We start from the raw sequence: 22,012 nt of genomic DNA on the forward strand, positions 1-22,012 counted from the left end.
TATTTTCTTACAACTCCTATCTGTCCTATTGAAATGAGACTTTTATGCTTAGGTACTGCTCAAGGCCTCTTACTTTATTGGGGATATATCGGTCTTCTGAGCTCTGTTATTATCAAAACTTTTTACTTTCGAACATCCTGTATCTAAAAAAAAATAAAATAAAATAAAATAAAAAGTATGTTTGCTGTCGCGATTTCCAATTGGTGGCCAAAATCATTGAGTTTACGTTCAGACTTACTAATACTAGGAATTAATGTTGGAAATAATAATCAGTATTTAAAGCATATAATTTGTTTTTATCCACATAATTTCAGATTTTTATGTTTTAAAATTTATTTATTTTTTATTCATTTTTTACAAACTCAAGTTATAGAAAATTGACTTTTTGTTTTCAATTCGAATATTTTATATTAATGTTGCAATATAATCGTAAATACGTATTTACAGTCTAAAAATATTTTTATCGGAAATAAAAACGCACATGTAAGAGTACCACTTCTGATACCCTTTTGTGAGTAGATATTGTGTTTTGTGTTTGAGTTCAACTTGAGTCAAAAGAAGAAACACATGAATGTCCCAAAAGTGACTGGAAATAAGAACGATAACAAAATAAACCCAACAATAACGAAACTAAATTACTCATATAGTTCGGATCCCACGTTAAACTGTAGGTCCACGCCTCGCTGCCAAACAGGACACTAAACCCAAAATCAAATGAACTCAACTGAAATTAAATTACGATATAACCCTAGAAATAATTTTAATTACTTACATGGTAGATGGCGGAAAAGTGAGAGTCATTTTAGAGGTTATTGGTGGCTAAAGTGACTTACGAGGAACCAATCCCGAAGGAAATTTAAAAGAACGTCAGCGCACACTGGTCCCAGCCAGCATGTAATGCATATTAAAACTAGAAAATCCTCAAATAACGAAGCTTATCTATACACTTATTCCTTAATCTGTATATGTTTTGATTTATAACTGCTGTTTTCTTCCTCCGTTCTTCTATTTTATGAAACGTTTAGAGCAAAAACTTAAGAATCGTATATTGTTGCCAAATTGTCTGTAGTTAATAGTAAATAAGAGCAAAATAAGTCAAAGCTATAGCTAGCGAAATAAATATGTATAAATCTTTCTATTGAAATATTTTTCAACCAAATTGCAAAACCTCACTGATGGAAATTCTGCCCCAACATCATTTTTAACTTATGTTCCACCGTAACATAAGGAGTACGGTTTACAGTAAAACATTATAGTGTTTGATATTAAATAACAATTGACTTCAACCATAGTCTATTTAATTTTAAAACACAAGAAGGTGAAAATGGTGTAAATTGTATGTACACATTTGCATCTGATAATATAATTTAACAGCTATGTGATAAACTCCTCCGTAGCTATAAGGTTAGCATACGCACCCTTAGCGCGAGGGGCTCGTGTTCAATTCTTTGTGAGGGCACACGTGATTCAAATATTGCTTTAAGCTGTAGGTCCAGGCTTCATATTGGTCAGTGCTTGATGGAACGTTAAAATTCAATGATCTGAGTACCGCTGCTGTACCACGGTCTACCAAAATTATGGTTTCTGTCCTGGAACAAAGAATAAGTAATTATTGATTATACTAAGGGTACAGATATCAAATCCAGGATCCCTTGACTTCCAAGAACAAAGTATAATTAATACTTCATTTTTTTTAATATGCACATGCTTATCAGCGTTCTTTTCTTCTTTTAGATTTTGATTCTTGTGTAGCAATTTGCGAAACAAATTTAAATTTGCATCGCAATTTTTAAATTTTGTATCGCATTTTCGACAGCAATTGAAGTGGAAATTAATTGAAGGATAAGGGGAAAAAAGATGGAATGTCACAAAACTGCATTTTCGAGAAAACGGCGTTTTAATATCGAAAACCACGTACAAAAAATGGATTAGTTACATCTTTTGCCCCTTTTTACATAGACATTTTTACATCTACGCATGCATGGCATATACAGTCAAATAGTACCAAGAGTCACCAACAGATAGGACAAAGCACCCGAAAAAGCTCATATATGGACATTCCTTGTTTTTTCCCCTTACCCTTCAATTGTTCATTACACTGTTTTAAGTGGACATGAAATAATACCTAACTAACTAACTCTATGATCTACAGAACCCGGAGGTTCAATGCCGCATTCACAAAAGCTCTCCACTGACTTCTATCTTTAGCCAACTGGATACAGTTTTTACTAGGTACTTTGTATTCTTATTTCTGCAAGATCCATCTTAATACTGTCCTTCCATCTGCGTCTAGGTCTTCCTAATGGTCGTTTTCCGATTGGTCTTCCAGTTAAGACTTCCTTCCAACCTCGCTATATGACCTGTCCACCTGAGCCTCCTAGACTTGATGACCCTAACAATGTTTGGTAAGCCGCATAAGTTATGTAGTTCCTAGTTATGAAGTTTCCGCCATTCCCCATTCCGGTTCCTCTTGGGTCCGAATATTCGTTTCAAGATCTTGTTCTCAAGTACTTTCAGTCTACGTTCTTCCTTCGCAAGTAAAGGGTCCAAATGAATGAATCGAGTTATGGAATGATACTTAGTGCGCCTGATAGAGGCTGTGAAAATATGTGTATGTGCAAAGTTATAGCGCCTGAGCGCCATAAGAAACGGAGGGGGTCAAAGTTGATGGGATAAGGGCTATGCTATGTTATTGAAATACATTAAATAAACCTTTGAATAGTGAAAATAGTGAAAGATAGACAAAGCAAACGGTGGTAGTTTCACATATTGGCAAAAGAAGAATGGGCAGAGTAGATCACGAATCTCCGCCGCCATCCTGAAATTCGCCATTTTGAAATGTGTGATATTTTTTGAAATGAAAAGGTAGTCCTGTTATATTTAAATTAGGACCAGCATGGTCTCAAAAAGTTAATTATGAACTATAGTGATCGTTATCTGTACTTATTTGGAAGATTTAGGTTTATCTTTATAGTTATTTACGAAAATCTTGAAGACTGATACTCGTATGTTGAAAGTTTGGATTATCACGAAAACATATCTATAATCAAAGACAATTAACAGTGAAATTTGATATCTAAGTTGTATATTATTACATTTTTATTATCAAATTTCGCTATTGGATATCAAATTTCACTCTTAGTTTTCTTGGCTTGTAGATATGTTTAACTTACATACGTTTTTGTGATAATCTAGACTTTCAACATACGAGTATCATTCTCTTAGATTTTCGTAAATAATTGTAAAGATGATCCTAAAACTTCCAAATAAGAACAGATAACGATCACTAAAGTTCATAATTGACTTTCCGAGGACATGCTAACCGTAATTGATGTATCACATGATTAACTTTATATTTCAAAAAAATATCACAGATTTCAAAATTGTGGATTACAAGATAGCAGCGGAGGTTCGTGATCTACTTTGCGCATTCTCCTTTTGCCCATATGTAAAACTACCACCGTTTGTTTTGTCTATCTTTCAACATCTTCACGATTGAACAGTTTATTTGATGTATTTCAATAACATAGCATAGCCCTTCTCAAACCAACTTTGACCCCCTCCCCCTCCGTTTCTTATGGCGCTCAGCCGCTATAGCTTGGCAAATATACATATTTTCACATCCTCTATCAGGTGCACTATGTCCAATCCCGCAACTCGATTCATCCATTTGGATCCTTTACTTCTCAGAGTAACCGACTATGTTTCGCAACCATACAGAACAATAGGCATGATTATCGTTTTATATATTTTAAGCTTCAAATTCCTCGACAGAATTCGCGACGACAAGAGATTTTGAACTTAATAATAACATGAATTCCATGAAATAATAATAAACTTTTTATATAACAAACACGTGTGATAATGAAAAGCAAAATAAAGGAAAAATAATGAGTATGTATATATGCAAGGCATCTCCGTGACCTGAGGACAAACTCAGTGATGATAGACGATAAGAAAAGAACCAATTTGAGAATAGGAACAAGTATCTGGATGTGCGTCGTTTTGGAGACAGAGGCCACCGAAAAGGGTCTTTCCTGGTAAGATAGTGAAATCGGCCCTTGATCCAAATTGGGTCGCTATTGGCCAAAAATGTTACCCTTGACCTAAAACTACCTCAAAAAATTTTTTTGACTCCCTACCCCATTCCCTTACCGAATTATCGTATCATACATGATCAAAATTGAATATTTTTAAACAATTTTTGGTGGGGTTGGTAAAAAAAAAAAAAAAAAAAACTGGAAGTTTCACAGATTGTAGATACTATCTAGATGCAAATGTGCATTTTTTTTCAAAACTATCGATGCGTATTTTCTTTATTTTTTTTGCGTGTTGAAAATTTCAAAAAAATTGTAGAAAAAAATTGGGGGGCACATTCCTGAGTTTTTGGTTAAAAAATACAACATAGGTACAACATATATTTTTTCGGGGCCTCAAAGTGATGGAAACATTGTCAAAAAGAAAGAAAAACTGAAAACAAACGTGTTTTTCGCACAGTTTTTCCACCATTTTAGGGCCCTCAAGGTGAGGGCCCCCTTCAAACAATCCTTTGCCAATGTTCACAATTTTCCTTTCTTTTGCGTCCCTTCCGCTTCTATCGTTTTTCGGCTGCTTCGATTGTGTCCATTTCGAAACAGAAACACGAAATATATTTCCGCAACAGTTCTTCCACTTCATCCGACTCTTGCAGAACAAAGTTACACACAGCTCGCGGTAGAGAGCGCCACTGTGTGCGGCCACTGAAGCAAGCATTGATAGATACGAGGAACCGACGCGAGGTATGTGTTTGCAAGAGTCGGTTGAAGTTGAAGCACTGTAACGGAGATATATTTCGTGTTTCTATTCCAAAATGGCCACAATCGAAGCATCCAAAGAACGACAGAATCAGAAGGGACGCAAGAGAAAGGAAAATTGTGAAGTTTGGCAAAGAATTGTTTGAAGAGGCCCTCACCTTTAGGGTCCTAAAATAGTGGAAAACTTTGCGAAAAACACGTTTGTTTTCAGTTGTATTTCTTTTTGACAATGTTTCCATCGCTTTCAGGCTCCGAAAGAAATATATGTTGTACCTAAGTGTATAACAAATTTTTTAACCAAAAGTCAAGAACGTGTCCCCCCATTTTTTTCTACATTTTTTTTTTGAAATTTTCAACGCGCAAAAAATAAAGAAAATACGCATCAATAGTTTTGAAAAAAATGCACATTTGCATCTAGATAGTATCTACGAACTGTGAAACTTTCAAAATTTTTGGACCACCCCTACCAAAATTTAAAAAAAATATTCAATTTTGAGCATGTATGATACGATAATTCGGTAAGGGGAGGGGGTCAACATTTTTTTGGGGGGGGGCAGCTTTAGGTCAAGGGTAACCTTTTGGGTCAATAGCAACTCAATTTGGATCAAGGGCCGATTTCACTATCTTACTAGGAAAGACCCTTTGTTGCAACGGGACAAAAATGGTCACATATCGAGGATTAATGTCGGATTAAGGTCCAATCAAAGGCAATATGCGTTATTTGTATCTGAGATTTCATTATTTTGGGAATGGATTGGAGGCTGGAACGTCATAAGTGTAGCTCTAAAAGATAGTTGGAAATTTCATACATCTGAAACAAAACAAAACAAAAAAAAAAAAAAAAAATGCGACGAAAAATCGTAAATCTTTCACAATAAAGTTTTTTTTTTTTTTTTCGAGAAGAAAGTTGGGCAATATCTGAATTAAATTAGGAGAAAACATTGGTCTACGAAAGTAAGATCTGCAGATTGGATGGCAGCTGTAACCGTGTGAAACATTGATAGAGATGTGAGCAATCACGAAAGAGCAAATCTGCGTTACAGGCTACTGGTCTGAAATGTTTCGTGTCCGAGTAAGGCCCTAAAACACAATAACTGAAAATAAAATGTCAGAACGAAGATTGATCAAGAGAAATATATTTAAGCGGTTGCAGCTTTTCCCACAAGACCAAAAGAACGATTTCCTCGTTTCATTTTGTAGATGTTGTATGAAGTCTCGTCTTGTCTCAATACTTGCCTCTCATGTTTATTTCTAGTCTTGTGGCGATTCACATGATCTGTGCGCCGTCTTAATGAGACTTCAAGCCGAAATGTATAGAACAGCGCAATTTCATAACAGTAAACGCAAACACACGAAATTCCAGAAAACCACCGTTGGATGAATCGACAGGGAAAAGTAATGATAGAAATAACGTAATCATGCCTTCTCTACTACAGTAGTGCAGTTCGTAAAGGTCACTTGCCTACTGTATCAGCTATCAACTTGCCTGTGAAGTGTTTTGTTTCATGCAGTTGCGAAAGCTTGTTGACAGTCGTCTGGTTAGTGCTGACAGATTGGTGTAATGCAGTTACTCCATCAGTTGCTTGTGTGACAGTAAGTACTTAGCAGTGCAATAGAGTTTGAGATTTACGAACTTACAGATATGGTGTTTAGTTATGAAATGGCTAATGGGGACGGTCATAAAGCGGCTAGGTTATATTGTGAAATATTTTCACAAGACAAACGTCCTAGGCATTCCACGTTTGTGCGCCTTTTCTGGCGTTTTGCGGGTTGCGACCATAACTTCACGACCAAAAGGAACTACGAAATACCAGGACTCTCTCATTCGAAGAAGCGGTGCTTGATCATTTGGAGGAACAACCCTCGACAAGCATGAGAACCATAGTACATTAAATGGGTGTGACACACAATACTATGTAGAAAGTACTGCATGAAAAGCAGCTGCATACCTATCATTTACAAAGGGTACAAAATCTGAGTCAAGTTGGCTTCAACTTTCGTGTGATCGTGTCATATTTTGTGAACGGCAAGTGCAGCACCGTGATTCATGCCTCTGTACTGTTCACCGATGAACCTGTTTTACTAGAGATGGTGTATTTAATAGTCGGAATAGTCAATTATGGGTCATGAAGACTCTTACGGAACAATTTTCAAGAGCCATCAATAGACATTTGCAGTAAACATGTGAGTAGGCATCGTTAGTGACTACTTAATAGACCCCTATCTTCTTTCTCCTCGCCAAACTGCACAACTATACGCGGTATCTCTGCAGCATAAATTTCCAGAATTATTAGCAGGTGTCGTGCTTGTTGTTTTCCTGCATATGTGGTTTCATCATGACGGGACGTCAACTCACTTTGCTGCTGTTTATCGCTCCTACCTTGATCAAGCTTTCCCAGATACGTGGATCCCGGCCAGTTTGTTCACTGGATCTCACCCCAATCTGATTTCTTCTTGTGGAATTATCTCTAAACCTGGTCTATGAAACTCCTATAGAGAGCAAAGAGGAACTTCTTGCATAAATCCTTGCTTCCAGTGATTTACCAGAAGAACACAAGGGATAGTTAAGTGTGTGACCAAAGTTTTCTAGAATGCTGTCATGCTTATATCGGCGCCGAAGGACGTCATTTTGAATAACTACTCTGAACTTATAAGTACATTCCCTCTTCCCTGCCATTTCAATACAATAACTGTTTCACATGCTGGAGTTCATTCGTCATTGTTTTTAGCGAGTGCGTATCTACGTTCTGTGCTGTCTTTCGAAGGTAGTTTTCCTTCTTTGTTTAAAATACAAACGGGATTACACAGTTAATTTTCTTTGTCAATTAGTTTTTCTTCCATTTTCGCGTACATTCGCGTACAAGATCATGTTTGTCCTTTTATGAGATGCATGTATTGCTGTCCTGGTCTTGCCTGCTAATGCTTTCGTAAGCAACTACATCGTGTAATAATTTTCTTATTGTAGGTCTGGGTCCTAGTTCCTAAATTCAGATTGCTTCTTTCGTGATTACTCAACATCCTTATTAATGTTTCGAACTGTCACAGTTCCATTGGATTCGTAGCTCATACTTTACCATACTCAAACTTTTTCCCCCTAATTTGATTAAGGTATTAGGCATATTTCTACTCAAAACAACTTTGCTGCGTACAATTGACGATTTCTCGTTGCCTTTTTTTTCAGATGTACGAAATATCCTTGCACCATCTATGCTTCCTATTTATTCCGACAATAATTAAATCCCAAATAAGAATAATTAATATCCCCTTTGATCAGATCTTAATCCGAAATTTCGTTCTCGAGTTTGGCCATTTTTGTACAGTAGCGACAAATTTTCGGTGGCCCCTGTCTTTGAAACAATGCATTTTCGTATACTTGTTCCTATTCTCAACTTGGTTCTTTCCTCATCGTTTATCATCACTCTGAGTTCGTCCTCGTTTCACAGAAACACCCTGTACATATTAAAGTACTAACTTTCACATTCTATAGATTGCCTAAAATTGTATCTGGTTTTGAGTATGCCCGCATGGAGTTTTCTGTTAAAAGCTGAATCCGTAATACTGTCAAAAAACGAGGAATTGACATTACGTAGCCCACGAAGTGAACGCACGCACACACACACACACACACACACACACACACACACATATATATATATATATATATATATATATATATATATATATATATATATATATATATATATATGACAGAAGCACAATAACTTAATTTCACACATATGTTGATTTCCTATCTTATATTGTATGCAAATTATGCCGGATCAAGTTTTATTAATTGTAAACCGAACACTACTTTTCTTACGCCGTGAAATTCTCTGTAAAAAAACAAGAGGACGGAGCAAAAGAATATTTCTGGGCCAATGCTATGAAACAAGTAGCAGATGTATAATTTATGTACTCTTCGTCCCTTGACTTGAAATAGAAAAGGGAATACTGATAAAGACCCGTGTTTTTGGTATTTATCTAATTTCCAAAAAAGTGAACTGAGGTCTTCTATTTCGAAAGCACATCGAGGTGCTTTATTTTTATATGCTATAAAATGTCAAAATGCACACGATCTCTTTGTCGTCAAATATATGGCCAGGTCTCCAGTAATATGGTGCGTCCAGTCCATGGTGCATTGGCATGTATTATTGAAAACCAGAGAGACACTTACAGGAAACAGTAAGGTTTTCTAGGGAGATTTATCAGAACTGTTAGAGATAAGAGAATCCTTCTATCATCAAGAAAAGACCATACAATGCTGTTTTATTCCAAAAAGGAAAAAAAGTAAGAAAAAAAAGCTCATTTCAGTAATGATCAAATGATCATACAGATGTATTGCATTTTGTGATGAAATTTTTCGTTTGCATTGCAACTCTATGACTTTTTGTAGCAAAGTACTTTAAAACAGCATACATATATATATATATATATATATATATATATATATATATATATATATATATATATATATATATATATATATATATATATGATATATATATATTCACAATCTTAGTACATAAGCTTCTGTAGGTCCTAAAGAAAAATACTAAATCTTCTGTTTGTATTCATATTCATTTGATGTTCCGAGAAGTTCAATTTATATACGTCTCACTTAAAATTCCTAGTATTGTCAAGTTGAATGATGTATTGTCAATTGAGATAAGACAAAGGTCAATTTGAAATGCTGACAATCTAAGAAAATGCAACTGTCTATTGTTGGCAATGTCTTCTCTGTTACGGGAACGGGACATTCTTTCCTTTCGTGGTACGGGCCAAGTTATGACTTCCTGTCACATACGTTGCACGTTTGTTGAATTTTTACATGAGTTCGCTGTTATTGCGGTGCCACTGTACTCTATGTTATTAATGCATGAAAGAGTTGGTAAACCTCTTGAGTAGTTACTAGCAAGAAAGGTAGATAGTAACTTGAAAAGTCATAAAGATAATTTTATTCAATGCTTTATAATACTCGGTGTTCATGTAGTAAATTTCTTAAATATATATATAGATGCAGTGAGAGCGAAACCGTCCTAGTCGTTGAAATTGTAGATGCTCCAATTCAACTATATTATGTTCGTATATAATGAGTAGATTGTAATAAAAGTGAAAATATCTGTAATGGTAATATTACAAACTATTTATTTATTTACTTATTTTATTTATTTATTTATTTATTACTTATTGGAGAAAAGCTCCTCCTTACTCGACTTACGCGTTCGTTTACTCGAATACTCCTCGGATAGATGTTTGAACTGTTCTACACCAAATTTGACATGGTGATTCCAGAGCGCACACTGAGTGGGGTACGCGGTTGCATGTTGATATAGCACATACATTGAGGAATAATCATCGAAAAACTGGATTCCTATAGATTTAACCTTGAAAAAAAGCATTTGGCGCGCCAATTATCATTGTAAATAATGGCAAAACACATATTCAGCATTAAAACTAGGGCAATGCTCGTTTTCTTTTTGTCTGCGAACACAATTTTTCAAAGCCATTTCGCTGAGACACCAAACTGTATTATTTGCATGTCGTGCTCGTTCACGAAAACAGAGAAATATATGAATAATCAATGAAATCCGATCGCTTAGCTCGAAATTTGCAATTAATGCATACTTAGTTTATTTTATCGGGTAGTACGTTGGCTCATATCTAGCTCTAAAGATCCCTTGTTTAAAATCCCATGCAATGTGCTGATGGTGGGTACACTAAGGATCTCCTCAGTCTGCAGCGGTTTGTGTCAATGCATTGTAAAATTTACGTTTTGGTCATAACAGCTGTAGTTGCTTGTTGAATTATTTGCGTTGTGTTGCAATCCGCTAATTTTGAAATGGACCATTCGTAATGAGGCCCCAGGTCTATAGGTAAACCATGAAGAGCGCTTATCTATAGTGCTGAAGGTTCTCCTTTTAGTCCCAATCATTGAGTTTATTGGGGGCAACATCATGGAATTCTCATGGTTCTAAACCTCCCTTTCCCCCGTTCATTATCTTCATTTTTTCAACTCTTTCAATACGTGCACATAAATAATTTGTCTCCTTTAGCCTACGAGGGTTTCATGCTGGAGATTTTACATTTCGTTTAACAAACTACCTTTTTTTACTCTTCCGTTCAACGATGGGAATGAGGAAAGACTTATATCATGAAAACGAATCTCAGTAATTTCAACGAATGTGCACATTTGATTTTCAGCTATTCATGCATTCATGAACTTCCTTTCCCGTTCGTATGTGCAAAGACGTGGGGGTTACACTATTCAACGTATTGAGAGCAGATTTCAATTTTACGATTTTACATGATAAATAACTTTGTGCTTGTTTTCGATTCCTCACTGATCCAAAGTAAGGGAGTTTACTGAAAGGTTAACTAACTCTATGGCCTATGGATCTCGGAAATCCAATGCTGCGTTCATAAAAGCTCCTTGTAGAGACTCTAATGGGTGGAAGTTGGAAAGAGTGACATGTAAAAGTAATGTGAAATGACTGATATTATTGTACAATCCATAGTTTTCGGAGTCGCTGAAATTAATAGTGACGCTCTCAGTGCATTTAATAAGTTCAAGTTCATCCGCATCGGCAGAGAGGAAAAGTGAAAAATAAAATGTCAAAAATAACTGAAATTTGTGTCGTCAAATTAATAGTTTTCGGAGTCGGGAAAATGTCTGACCCGTTTCAAATGAATTTTGCAAGATAGTTAGTGTCCACTGCAGAGCGGGCATTTTAATCATATCAATTGATTAAAGGTGTATTCTGTGGGGATTTTTTTTTTTTTTTTTTTTTTGTAGAACTACACACGTCAAGCTTTGTCAGACACGAAATCAACAACAATATTGTTTTTGCTACGTGTTGATACACATTTTGTGAGATATCTACACCTGTCAAATCGTTGCGTACATTTGCTACATTATAAATAAATTGACGTTTTTGGAGAAACTATAGTGTGTAGTGTAGTTTTTCTCATTTTCCTCAAAACTTGCTTTTTCTGACGTGTTGTTTTACTAAAAAAAAAGATTCAGTTATTTCAAAAGTAGAGAATCTTCTGTATTTTTTTTTACTAAACTTTCATTGAAATAAATATTGTAAGGGGAAGTGGATTCAAATATTTCCCATAAACCTATTCTTGCCGTGCAAAAAACGAGCATTTCAGGTATTTAAAAATAAATAAATAAAGCATTTCGATGAATTTCGCAGACTCTATCCATTTTTTTATGAAACATAGCGTGTGCTTTGTTTCAGTTTTAAGACTTCTTTTATTTTGTGGATTGAAATTAGTCGTAAGTGAGGGACTTAATTCACTAATGTGGAAAAAATGTTTACCGGCAACTTTTTAAAGAACTACTTAGTTTCCATAATACCTGGCGTGTGTTTTCTTTCAAACTTACGAATATGGTCGATTCCCTGGGATTGATATCTCTTAGGACAGAAGCTCTATCCATTTTCAAATTTAAGATTATATATAAACATCTGATTTGCATGAAAATAGTGTGAATCTTGATCAAGGCTTAATTGCAGATTGATATTTTATTCAGTAATAAGGTGAGTGGGGTAGTGTGGTTTCCTGCTTAGGAGAAGCTGTTATTTTTAATGAATTATTCTAAACATTTAATGAATTCTCTTAAAATATTATTACAGTTTATTTTATTTAATACATCATTTAAAAAAAAATGTATTATTCTGCTTACTTCGGTAAAGCAACAATTTTACAATTTCCATGGACGCTACACTCCTGGATAAGATGTTTAAAACCAACTTCTGCAACTCAATATAATGTTGAAAACCAAATAAAGCATTTGGATCTTTTGTACGATGAGCATGATACCACTAGTTTACTAATAAAATAAAATTGCTATTTCTACTTGTAGGGATTGATAGACCTGGTCCAAACACTTCAAGAGGCCATGGCAATCGAGCAACAGACATTTGACTCACTCCACCACCAGTTAGCGCTATCATCCAACGACGTACAACACCAGCGCCTCAGTGCGGCGTTATGTAAAAGTCAAGTCCGACTGGCTCGCTTGTGTTCACGTAACATGAGATGTTTCACTCAGGTAAGTAGGCTAGAGAAGCACAAACTATAATGTGCTAAAAGAATAAATCACTAATGATTTCGAAATTCAGTGTTGAACATTACGATGTCTAGAACCGACAGTTGTAAGCCAATTAAAATATTCGCGAACATTCAATGGCGCCCCAAAAATATTTCGTGAAAGGTATCTAAAACATTTCTGGGGGGTCCAATACGTCTATGTAGTATTGAACCTGTCTTACTCTGCACCCGAAAAGTTGATAAGTAATTGTTAATTACTGCCATCTATATTGTTAGAAAAAAAATCAGTTGAGAATGCTCCAATAGCATTGCCAGAACGAACTTAAAAAGAATGGAGATGGAGAGGGAAGGTTAACTGTCATTGTTCATAGATGTGAAAGTAAATCTTTTTATCCGCACCTTCTTCTCTTTCTAGTAAAAATTAACAAAATAGCATCTTTCTATGCCTTAGAGTTCTCGAGATATGACTGCTTAAATATCTAGAAATTTGATTTTTTTTGGCCAATATCTCTGGAACGGTGGCCAGTTCGACAGTGACCACCGGTTACTACGATACCAAAATATTTACCATCCTCCTAGGTATTTACCAATATCAGTATCATTTCTCTACAGCTTATGGTTCCCGAGTTATGGCTTGTTAAATATCTAAAAATTGGCCTTTTTTGCCAATATCACGGGAACGGTAAGTCATAGAGAGATGATATTGGTGTTAATCAATTTCTAATAGAATGTTAAACATTTTGGGGCCGATATTAATTGGTGGAAACTGGCCAACTGGCCACTGGCCAAACCAATGACCAGTTGGACAGTGGCCACCGGTTACTATTTGATACCAAACTATTTGCCATCCTTTTAGGTATTGATCAACATCAATATGATCTCTCTATGACTTGCGGTTACCGAGATATGGCGTTTTAAATCTCGGGAAATCGGCCATTTTTGGCCAATATCTCGGGAACGGCAAGAGTGACGCGAAAAATTTAATTACTTTCTCTGATAGTTTTTGATGCTCTATCGAATGCAGTGTTCAAAATTGAAAAAAAATCAAAGACAGACCGAAGACAGACTCAGAGACACACAGACATAGTGAATTCAGCAACGATCTATTTAAGTTCGTTGAAAGTGGTAGAACTATTTTTTTTTTTTTTATGATAGAACTACATTATAAGAAAAACGGAGTGCAGACGAGGCGTAAAATCAAATCTTTAGCCTACATCAAACATTTCTGTGTTAAACAAGTATAGTTATAAAGTCTACAAATATTAGTCGCATTACTAAATTTTGGGAAGATCCAGACCCAGTGGACCCTCGTGTGTACGCCCCTGTCAATATCCCATTTTAGTACATCTAATAGTCATCCAGTTATCTACCACTATTTCACTCATTAGATATTGATATTTTCTGAACCTCCATAAGATATCTATGAATTTTGTCTCCAATTGACGTACGATAAAGTTTGGATATCCTTAAGTTTGGGCATTCAGTGGATGCTTTACGATATGGGGCGTTCAGAGCACAAGGGAATAAATCTAATTACTAGAGCAAGCCACATTATGGTTTATTTTTTTTGTTTAATTATGCTTTATTTTTTCCAAATTATGCTTTATTGTTAATTTCAATCATTGTTTTACATTAATAGTGTATAAATGTATAATATTTATTGTACATTAAATATTCTAAATATCTTGATCTATTTATTAATATTTTATGCAACCAGTTTCTTTCATATTTAATGAACTTTCTGTTTAATGTACTGTAAAGAGATATGCTTTACTCGAGTCAATTTTTTCACCACTTGTGTGCGCCTTGGAGGTGCATAGGTAAAATAATAGATACCACCAAAAAGTACAGAAAATGCTCAAGTTCAAAAGGTACACATACCAATGTAGTGTGGAGTTCTTGTGTACTATTCACTGTTGGCGGAAAGTTTTCTTCTTCTTTTTCTTTTTCTTTTCTCCACGTCAAAGAATTACACCGAAAAGTTTACAGAAATAAAAATAAGCTTTTCATTGTTGTATTATGTTCTCAATGATTTTGCATTCTAAATATTATTTTTTAAAAAATATTAATACAGTATGTTAAACTTGCAGTTAAACAGAATTTTGCAAGAATTGTGCTATATATTTTAAATTATGTTTTATGCTTTACTTTCTAAAATTATGCTTTATTATGCCTTTGAAATTAGTTTCTTCTGGACCCTTAGAAAACCATAACCCTGTTCAAGGTACCAACCACATGTGTACAGGTAAATTGCTGTTATGCTTTTGGGTTGCCCTACCAATTACCAAACTTGTAAGAAAAAGGGATGTAAAGTTTACTTAACATCGATTCTTACATTATAGGAGCTATTTACAACGTCTGAACACAAGTGTTTTAACCTCTGAAAGGAGCTTCAAGTATAGATCTTAAAGATGAAACATGTCCAAAATGAATTTCCAAAAAGTGAACTTGATTTCCTCTTACGCTGAACGCAGCATACAATGGATATACATAATAATAATCATCATCATTATCATAATAATAATAATAATCATCATAGGTATTTTGCCATTATTGGCAGGTCACTTGCGGCAACTGAGAAGCTTCCATGCTCTACAGTTTTGTAACCTCTTCGTCTTCACGTATGATTTTTCTGTTTTGATATCCATCAATTGTAGCCTCCTTCGCCCACTCCTTCTCTTTCTTGCCACCATACCCTCTAGAACTTACCTCTAGCAGTTGCTTCTTAGCCAAGTGGCACGGCATAACGCAGTCGCTAACGCTCTTGCCTTTCGTGAAAACGACCCCGGGTTCGATTCCCGGTAAGGGCACTCGGTCGTAAAGATGTAACAGCTTTTTCGGCAAGCCATCGTGAGTGAGTTTTTTCCTGGATTTTCCTCATTCACACCAGGCATACGTTGGGATGGTACCTAATGGTCCCATACCGCTTCCTTCCTTCCTCATTCCTTTTTCCTCTACAATTTTTCAGGCAGTGTGATCGCCGAGGGACGTCATCCGTCGTATGTGTGACGGGCTAACATCTAATTCATGCCGAAAGCCCAGAAATCTAATTCCTAATTTTAATCATTCTTAGAACCAGTTTATCTTCCTCTTCCCAACAATATCTAAAACTGTTGTTTTCTCCCCCCACAATTTTTAACACCCTCTGATTCGTTTTCCGCTCGACCCATTAATTATCTCCATTCTTCTCCACACAGACATTTCGAAAGCTTCCAATCGTTTTTCATAACATTTGCGTAATGTCACAATAAAACATATTTTCCTAACTTCTATTTCTAAATATAGTTTCGACCGACTGTTTATGGTGTGTAAATATCAAATATTATCAAAATGTCTGACTGAAATACGAATAGTTACGAATATATATATATATATATATATATATATATATATATATATATATATATATATATATATATATATATATATATATATATATATATATGTAAAATGACGAATTAAACAAGAAAACTGTATTCATAAAATGTTTGCAATTTTAACAGAACATTTCTTTAAAAGAAATACATTAAATTCTCAAATTGGCCAATTTATTCCGGTTTTTTTAACCAAGAAGATGTGTTTTGCTGGCAACTGTATGGCCAATGTTGTATTATGATATCGTGGACCTTAAGACACATATTTTACGTTCTAAGTATACTTAGACATTTAAGGTTAAAATTTGGGAGTATGAAACTTGTTTCAAAGTTATTGCTAAGGTACTTACGACATTTGAGACTAGAGATGCAAAAGTCGGCTTTTCTGGGATAAAGTTTTATGGAAAAAACACGGAAATTTACGCTTTTTTGACTCCCTGTGGCTTTCTTGTTCAAGTAGCGCTTTTGTTACCCTGTAGTGGATTATGCATTTGAATCCAGTTTCTGTGAGTCCTATGTTCAATTTGGGGTTGGCTACCTTGATTGGTTTTCAAATTGCTATCGAAACTGTTACCGTAAGTGTAAGTTATGCAACCCACATATCCCAAGTGTCGTTTTGGTTGCTTACCTATCATATCATATACCTAGAAGTTATGAATATTGATATGTGTTTTACTGGTTGCCTAAATTCAATTTGGTAGGCAAATAAACTTACCATAAACCAAGTGTAAAGGAATAGATTAGCATCGGTTACCGAACCAGAGACACAGCAGGACATCGCCTCAGGCAGCAGAAGAGGAAGCTTCAACGTCTTTTTAGTTACGTAAGCCATTCCATTTAGTCCTAGAGTTTACATTGCATTAGCTTAGGTCTGTGTAACTCAATTAAAATATAATAATGTCTGAAAAAAATCCTTTCCTATCCATGTGCCATCACAATAACAACAACCAAAGTCATCACTTTCTCAGCGGAATTCCCTTCCCGCTATACAGAGCCCGCTATACATTGGCTTTCTTCTTCTTTTCTTCGAAGTTCTGGCCTAGCTAAATCACTTTCTTGTATCTGAAAACAAATTTTCATCATTTTTTTTAGAATTCATTTTACAGTTACAATCGAAACGGACAGTATTCCCGCATGTAGTATTTCTGACTAAAAATGTAAGTGATATTTTCTTTTTCGCAGAAAATATTGAAAGAGTAACGGGGCTTTCTTTCAAATATGGAAACGAGCATTATTACACTACGTTGTGAACATTCGTCATTGCACTATTGTAGCTCTCGCTTCTGGTACGAAGGATGCTTGATCCTAGGCCGTGTAAATTTGTGGAGGACATTGTGTTTTATGATTTTTTGAAGTTCTCTCGTTTCATCTCGCTAATTCCTTCTTAATTATTTAGTTTCAATAATCATCTGTAAAACCTCACACTTTTGCTAAAAATGAATCCTAAATTTTAGGGTTGTAGAAACTATACTGTTCAGGTAAGTTTCTGAAATGTGGTTTAGGATCACATGATATTAAAAACAAACTAACTGAAGCTCCAGTTCTGTGCCGGGTAACAGACAAGATTGGTGCAAAATGTTTAAACATGAACAATTGCCGTGCTTCTGTTCCCTGAAAGTTATTGATGAGAATTCGAATTCATTTGATTTCTGAAACCACACACCCCAAAATTACCCTTAATCCAGTCAATCATACTAAACGTCTGTCAACCATACTGAAGCCACCTCGTACATTTCCCCACCCCTTCGGAGTAAACTTTCCAAAATTCATACAACTAAATGAGATAGCGTATTTATTGATTAAAACCCTTATACCCAATTTTGTAACTTTATGTCCATCGATTATGAGGAAAGTTGTAATAGCTGTAATCTCCCTTCTCAAAACACTGGGGTGAATTTTCAAATTTCTTGGAAATGAATGAAATATTCATACTCTGTGTATTTTTAATCATCTTATCCAGACGTGTGCACACTGAAACATGTAATAATTACTGATGGTGTCAATAGTGAATGATATTTCTCCTAACCACAGCAATTACCGAAAAGTTTATCACAGACTAACTTATGATTTGTAGCGTTTAAGAACAAAAATAAATAAATAAATAAATAAAAAATAATAAAATAACATTCACTTTCATAAATTTTGGATGCCCCCAGATCCATTTGGTATTATGCAAATACAAGTGAATATTATTTTGTTTGTTTTGTTTTTAGAAACCACAAACTATATGTTGATCTGGCCCCTAGGATAAACTTTTCGCTAATTACTGAGCTTATGAAAAAATAGCGTGGTGTGCATACTTCCGGACAAGATGGTTTAGAAAAAAACATCAAAGAGAGTTAAAGGGGTGTTACTATTTATAAATAGAAAATACACCGCTGATAGTACTTTTAATATTCATAAGTAAGATCGCTATTCTCTTCACTATTGAAATTAATGAAAACGACGTTAGGCATTATCAAGCATTATGATGCACTATTTAATTTGTTTCGTAAATATAATACAATAATCTACAAAGCTGATTTCTTCATTGCATTATACTTTTGTGGAATTTCTGACAGACTTGTTGTTAACATAGAAGATTTGAGTTCGATTCTTTGTGGAGCTCATGTGATTGAGGTCTTATGTTAAACTGTAAGCCCATGTGTCATACACAGTCTTTAAACTGATATTGGATGTTAAATTAAACAAATCCATTTAACGTAAACTGTTCTACCACAAATAATAATGAATTTAAAGTTTTCTTATATTAATGTCATTCTTCTTGCTCTCAAGTAGACTTTGCAAAGTAACTCTTCAACTTACAACTTAACCACTCTTTGTGTTTGTTTTTTCCTGTTCCTTGTTTGGTGTTTACATTTCTGTCAGCATATTTCACTGATATTGTTTGATGATAAATTATTGGCGCACTTTCATTCGTAAGTTCTGATATTACAGGAATAAAACGTTGTGCACTCAAACAAACATTGATACTTTTATTTTAAATCCACATTTTCTTTACTCTAACGCTGCAGCTTAATTTGGATTATAACAACTTGTTATTACCAAGATCCTATTCGTTATAGCACTTTTTCAATCATTTTTGCTATATTTCTAAGTAATTTAGTTGAATATGAAAAATAATAACGCCCGCCCCTATATATCTTGTTTGTTGGTTCTTTCAACAAGCAATATGCTTATCTGAATGACTACAAGATGTGGTTCTCAAGATGTGTACTATATATATTTTGGTTTATTATTCAAATTGCATTAAAAACACTCCGGTAATATTCATAGATTATTAATATTTTTTAAAATGTGAATTGACAAAAAGAACTGATAGAGTAAATATGCATTTCAAGTTTCGAAACTTACTCTCTAATTACTCTGTTGTTCTATCACTCGATGGAGTAAATGTGAGATCTGGAGAATGTAATGCTTGAGCTAAAAAGGAAAAAAAAATGGTTTGACCTCCGAATAGTAACTGGCTAAGTAATGTACACCTGTGAACCGTTACTTGAAACCTGTATGGGGTTATTGGAAGCTCTACAGGCCCAGAAATCCGCCCTATCTAACTGGCTGAGGCCGACTCATGACCTTCACGCTTACATACAGCGATGTTTATGAAGCTAAAGGTTACCATTCATCAAAGCTGTGGAATTTTCTGGCTTTGTCGTGTACGCTTGAATTATTAAGTAAGAGATCAGGAACCCGATTGATAAAACCATTAAATTATTTGCCTTTTTATGTTTATTGCTTAGCATTTTTAGCTCCTGATCATTGTTATGGTTTGGCTACAAATAATTAGGAAACCAAAAGTGATTCTAGTGTGAAATTGTGGCGTAAGAAAGTGTTCAGAAAGAAATTATTTGAGCTCACCTTCACTTTTCAGTACCAAGGGTATTGAGATATTAACATACAATTAAGAATGCAATCTAAAACAAATATAAGTCCTCACTGGGAATCTACTTCGGGACTACTTAATGAAAGGCAAAAACAGCAATTATTAGGATTATTTGATGAGTAGCATCTTTCCAGTTTCTCGTATAAACATTCATATAGTCCCTGATTATGTGAAATCGAATATTCAGTTTAATATTCCATACATTTGTTCAACAGGCTAAAAGATACGGATCCCATATGTAAGTTAGTTTTGGATGAATTAGCGCCATGGGAAAGTGTATGGAATACAACGATGTGATGTTGTCTACCAGAGTATAAGTCACTTGTTCCTCTCTCAATTTCTAAAACTATACTGAATCAGACGAAGAAATAAATTATACTTTTTAAAAGTAAGTATTTAGATCAATGTTAGGCACTTTAGCGCAAGAGGTTTTTCGTCAATTATCAAAATCAGATTGATGCAAACTTTTTACGGAGAAAATCATTTCTAGTCTTTAGTGAAGCGTGATTATCTAATATAAAGAATTAACTTTTAAGTTTCAAGATTAAATTTCAATCGGTTTGAATGATTTTGCCGATATAAATAAATAAATAAAGTGTCCATGACTTGTAGAAAACCATCAGTGACAATTTATATTTTTCTTGGGGGAGGGAGAAGGAAGCTTCACGGGACTAAGAGGATTCTACACAACCCAATTAATTTACTTCAAATTTTAGAGCGTATTGCATATACAAAAAAGTAGAACATTATTTAAATTTAAATGGCAAATATTTATCACGCGTGTCCACTTCTACGGGTAGATCTACTTTCACAGTCATTCTCCGCTGCAGACAAAGGGAAAGTCAAAAGAAAGAAAATTTGTAATAGCCTAAATAAATCTCAAGTCAATAACGTTAATGTTTTGTACAGTAGATACATTTCTTGACAATGAGAAAAGTCTAAATACCGTATATTCTAGCAACTCATCAGCACGTGAAGAGTATATTATTACATGGATATAGTTATTGTTAATTTCTAGAGTTCATTGAAAAGTGGGAATTCTTTGCTGAAATATTTTGTAAAAAAATATTTAAATTGTTGTGTGTTTAGCTACAGTCTCTTTAAGTTAGAACAAAATGTAGTGGCAAAAATAGGTCATCTGTTTGTGAGTATTGTAACAAGAATATTGTCAGAGAATCAACTTTCAAATTTCGAAAAATGTATGTGAGGGTCTAAACAACTGATCGCTCATGACTGAGGCGGTTTTATTTGTTTGATATCTGCTTTAGAATAATTGAAACTGGACTGCAATACAACTGGGCAAGGATGCGTGTACTTACCACTTGACATTTTCCAACCACCGTAGTTAGAATGTTTATGTATAAAATGTGTAATCTATATATATAAAATTGAAAATCACTATGTTTGTGACTCTAAATCTCCTGAAGTGCCCGACCGATCTCGATCAAATTTGTAACATGGATGAGGTTCAAGGCTGGGCTGGTTTTAGGCTTTTCACTTTGATGGTAGAACTTAAGGATTGGGGGAGGGGGTTTAAAAAATAAATAAAACTTAATAACTCCTGAACCACTTGACCGATTTTGATCAAGTTTTCAACATAGATGAGGTTCAGGCCTGATATCGTTTTTATGATTGAAATTTGATGGAGCAACGTAGGAGAGGAGAAGGAGTGGAGATGAATAAAAATTAATTTATGTAAGACTGAAAGTGACTATTTTCGTAACTTAGTAACTCTTAAACTGTCCGACCGATCTCAATCAAATTTTCAAGATTGTTCGTTCGGATCTGGAAACATTCTTGTAATTTTACTTTCACGGTAGATCCTAGGGGTGGGGGAGGGGAGGGTGACGTATAAATAAGAACAAATAAAACCTAATAACTTTTGAACCACCCAACCAATCTTG

The 22,012-nt window shown here is 34.8% G+C and overlaps 1 protein-coding gene across 3 annotated transcripts in view; it reads left to right on the forward strand.

The window, feature by feature from the left end:
- LOC145688374 (uncharacterized) overlaps positions 1–22,012 on the forward strand; it is a 726,484-nt gene that overhangs the window by 189,510 nt on the left and 514,962 nt on the right. For all 3 annotated transcript variants that reach the window (XM_081762541.1, XM_081762538.1, XM_081762537.1), the window contains exon 3: positions 12,664–12,852. In XM_081762541.1, coding sequence (XP_081618667.1) covers positions 12,664–12,852 — 189 coding nt within the window. The remainder of the gene's footprint in view (positions 1–12,663; positions 12,853–22,012) is intronic.

This window comes from Thermobia domestica, chromosome 6 (assembly GCF_964235325.1).
Source record: "Thermobia domestica chromosome 6, izTheDome1.hap1.1, whole genome shotgun sequence".
Taxonomy (NCBI): domain Eukaryota; kingdom Metazoa; phylum Arthropoda; class Insecta; order Zygentoma; family Lepismatidae; genus Thermobia; species Thermobia domestica.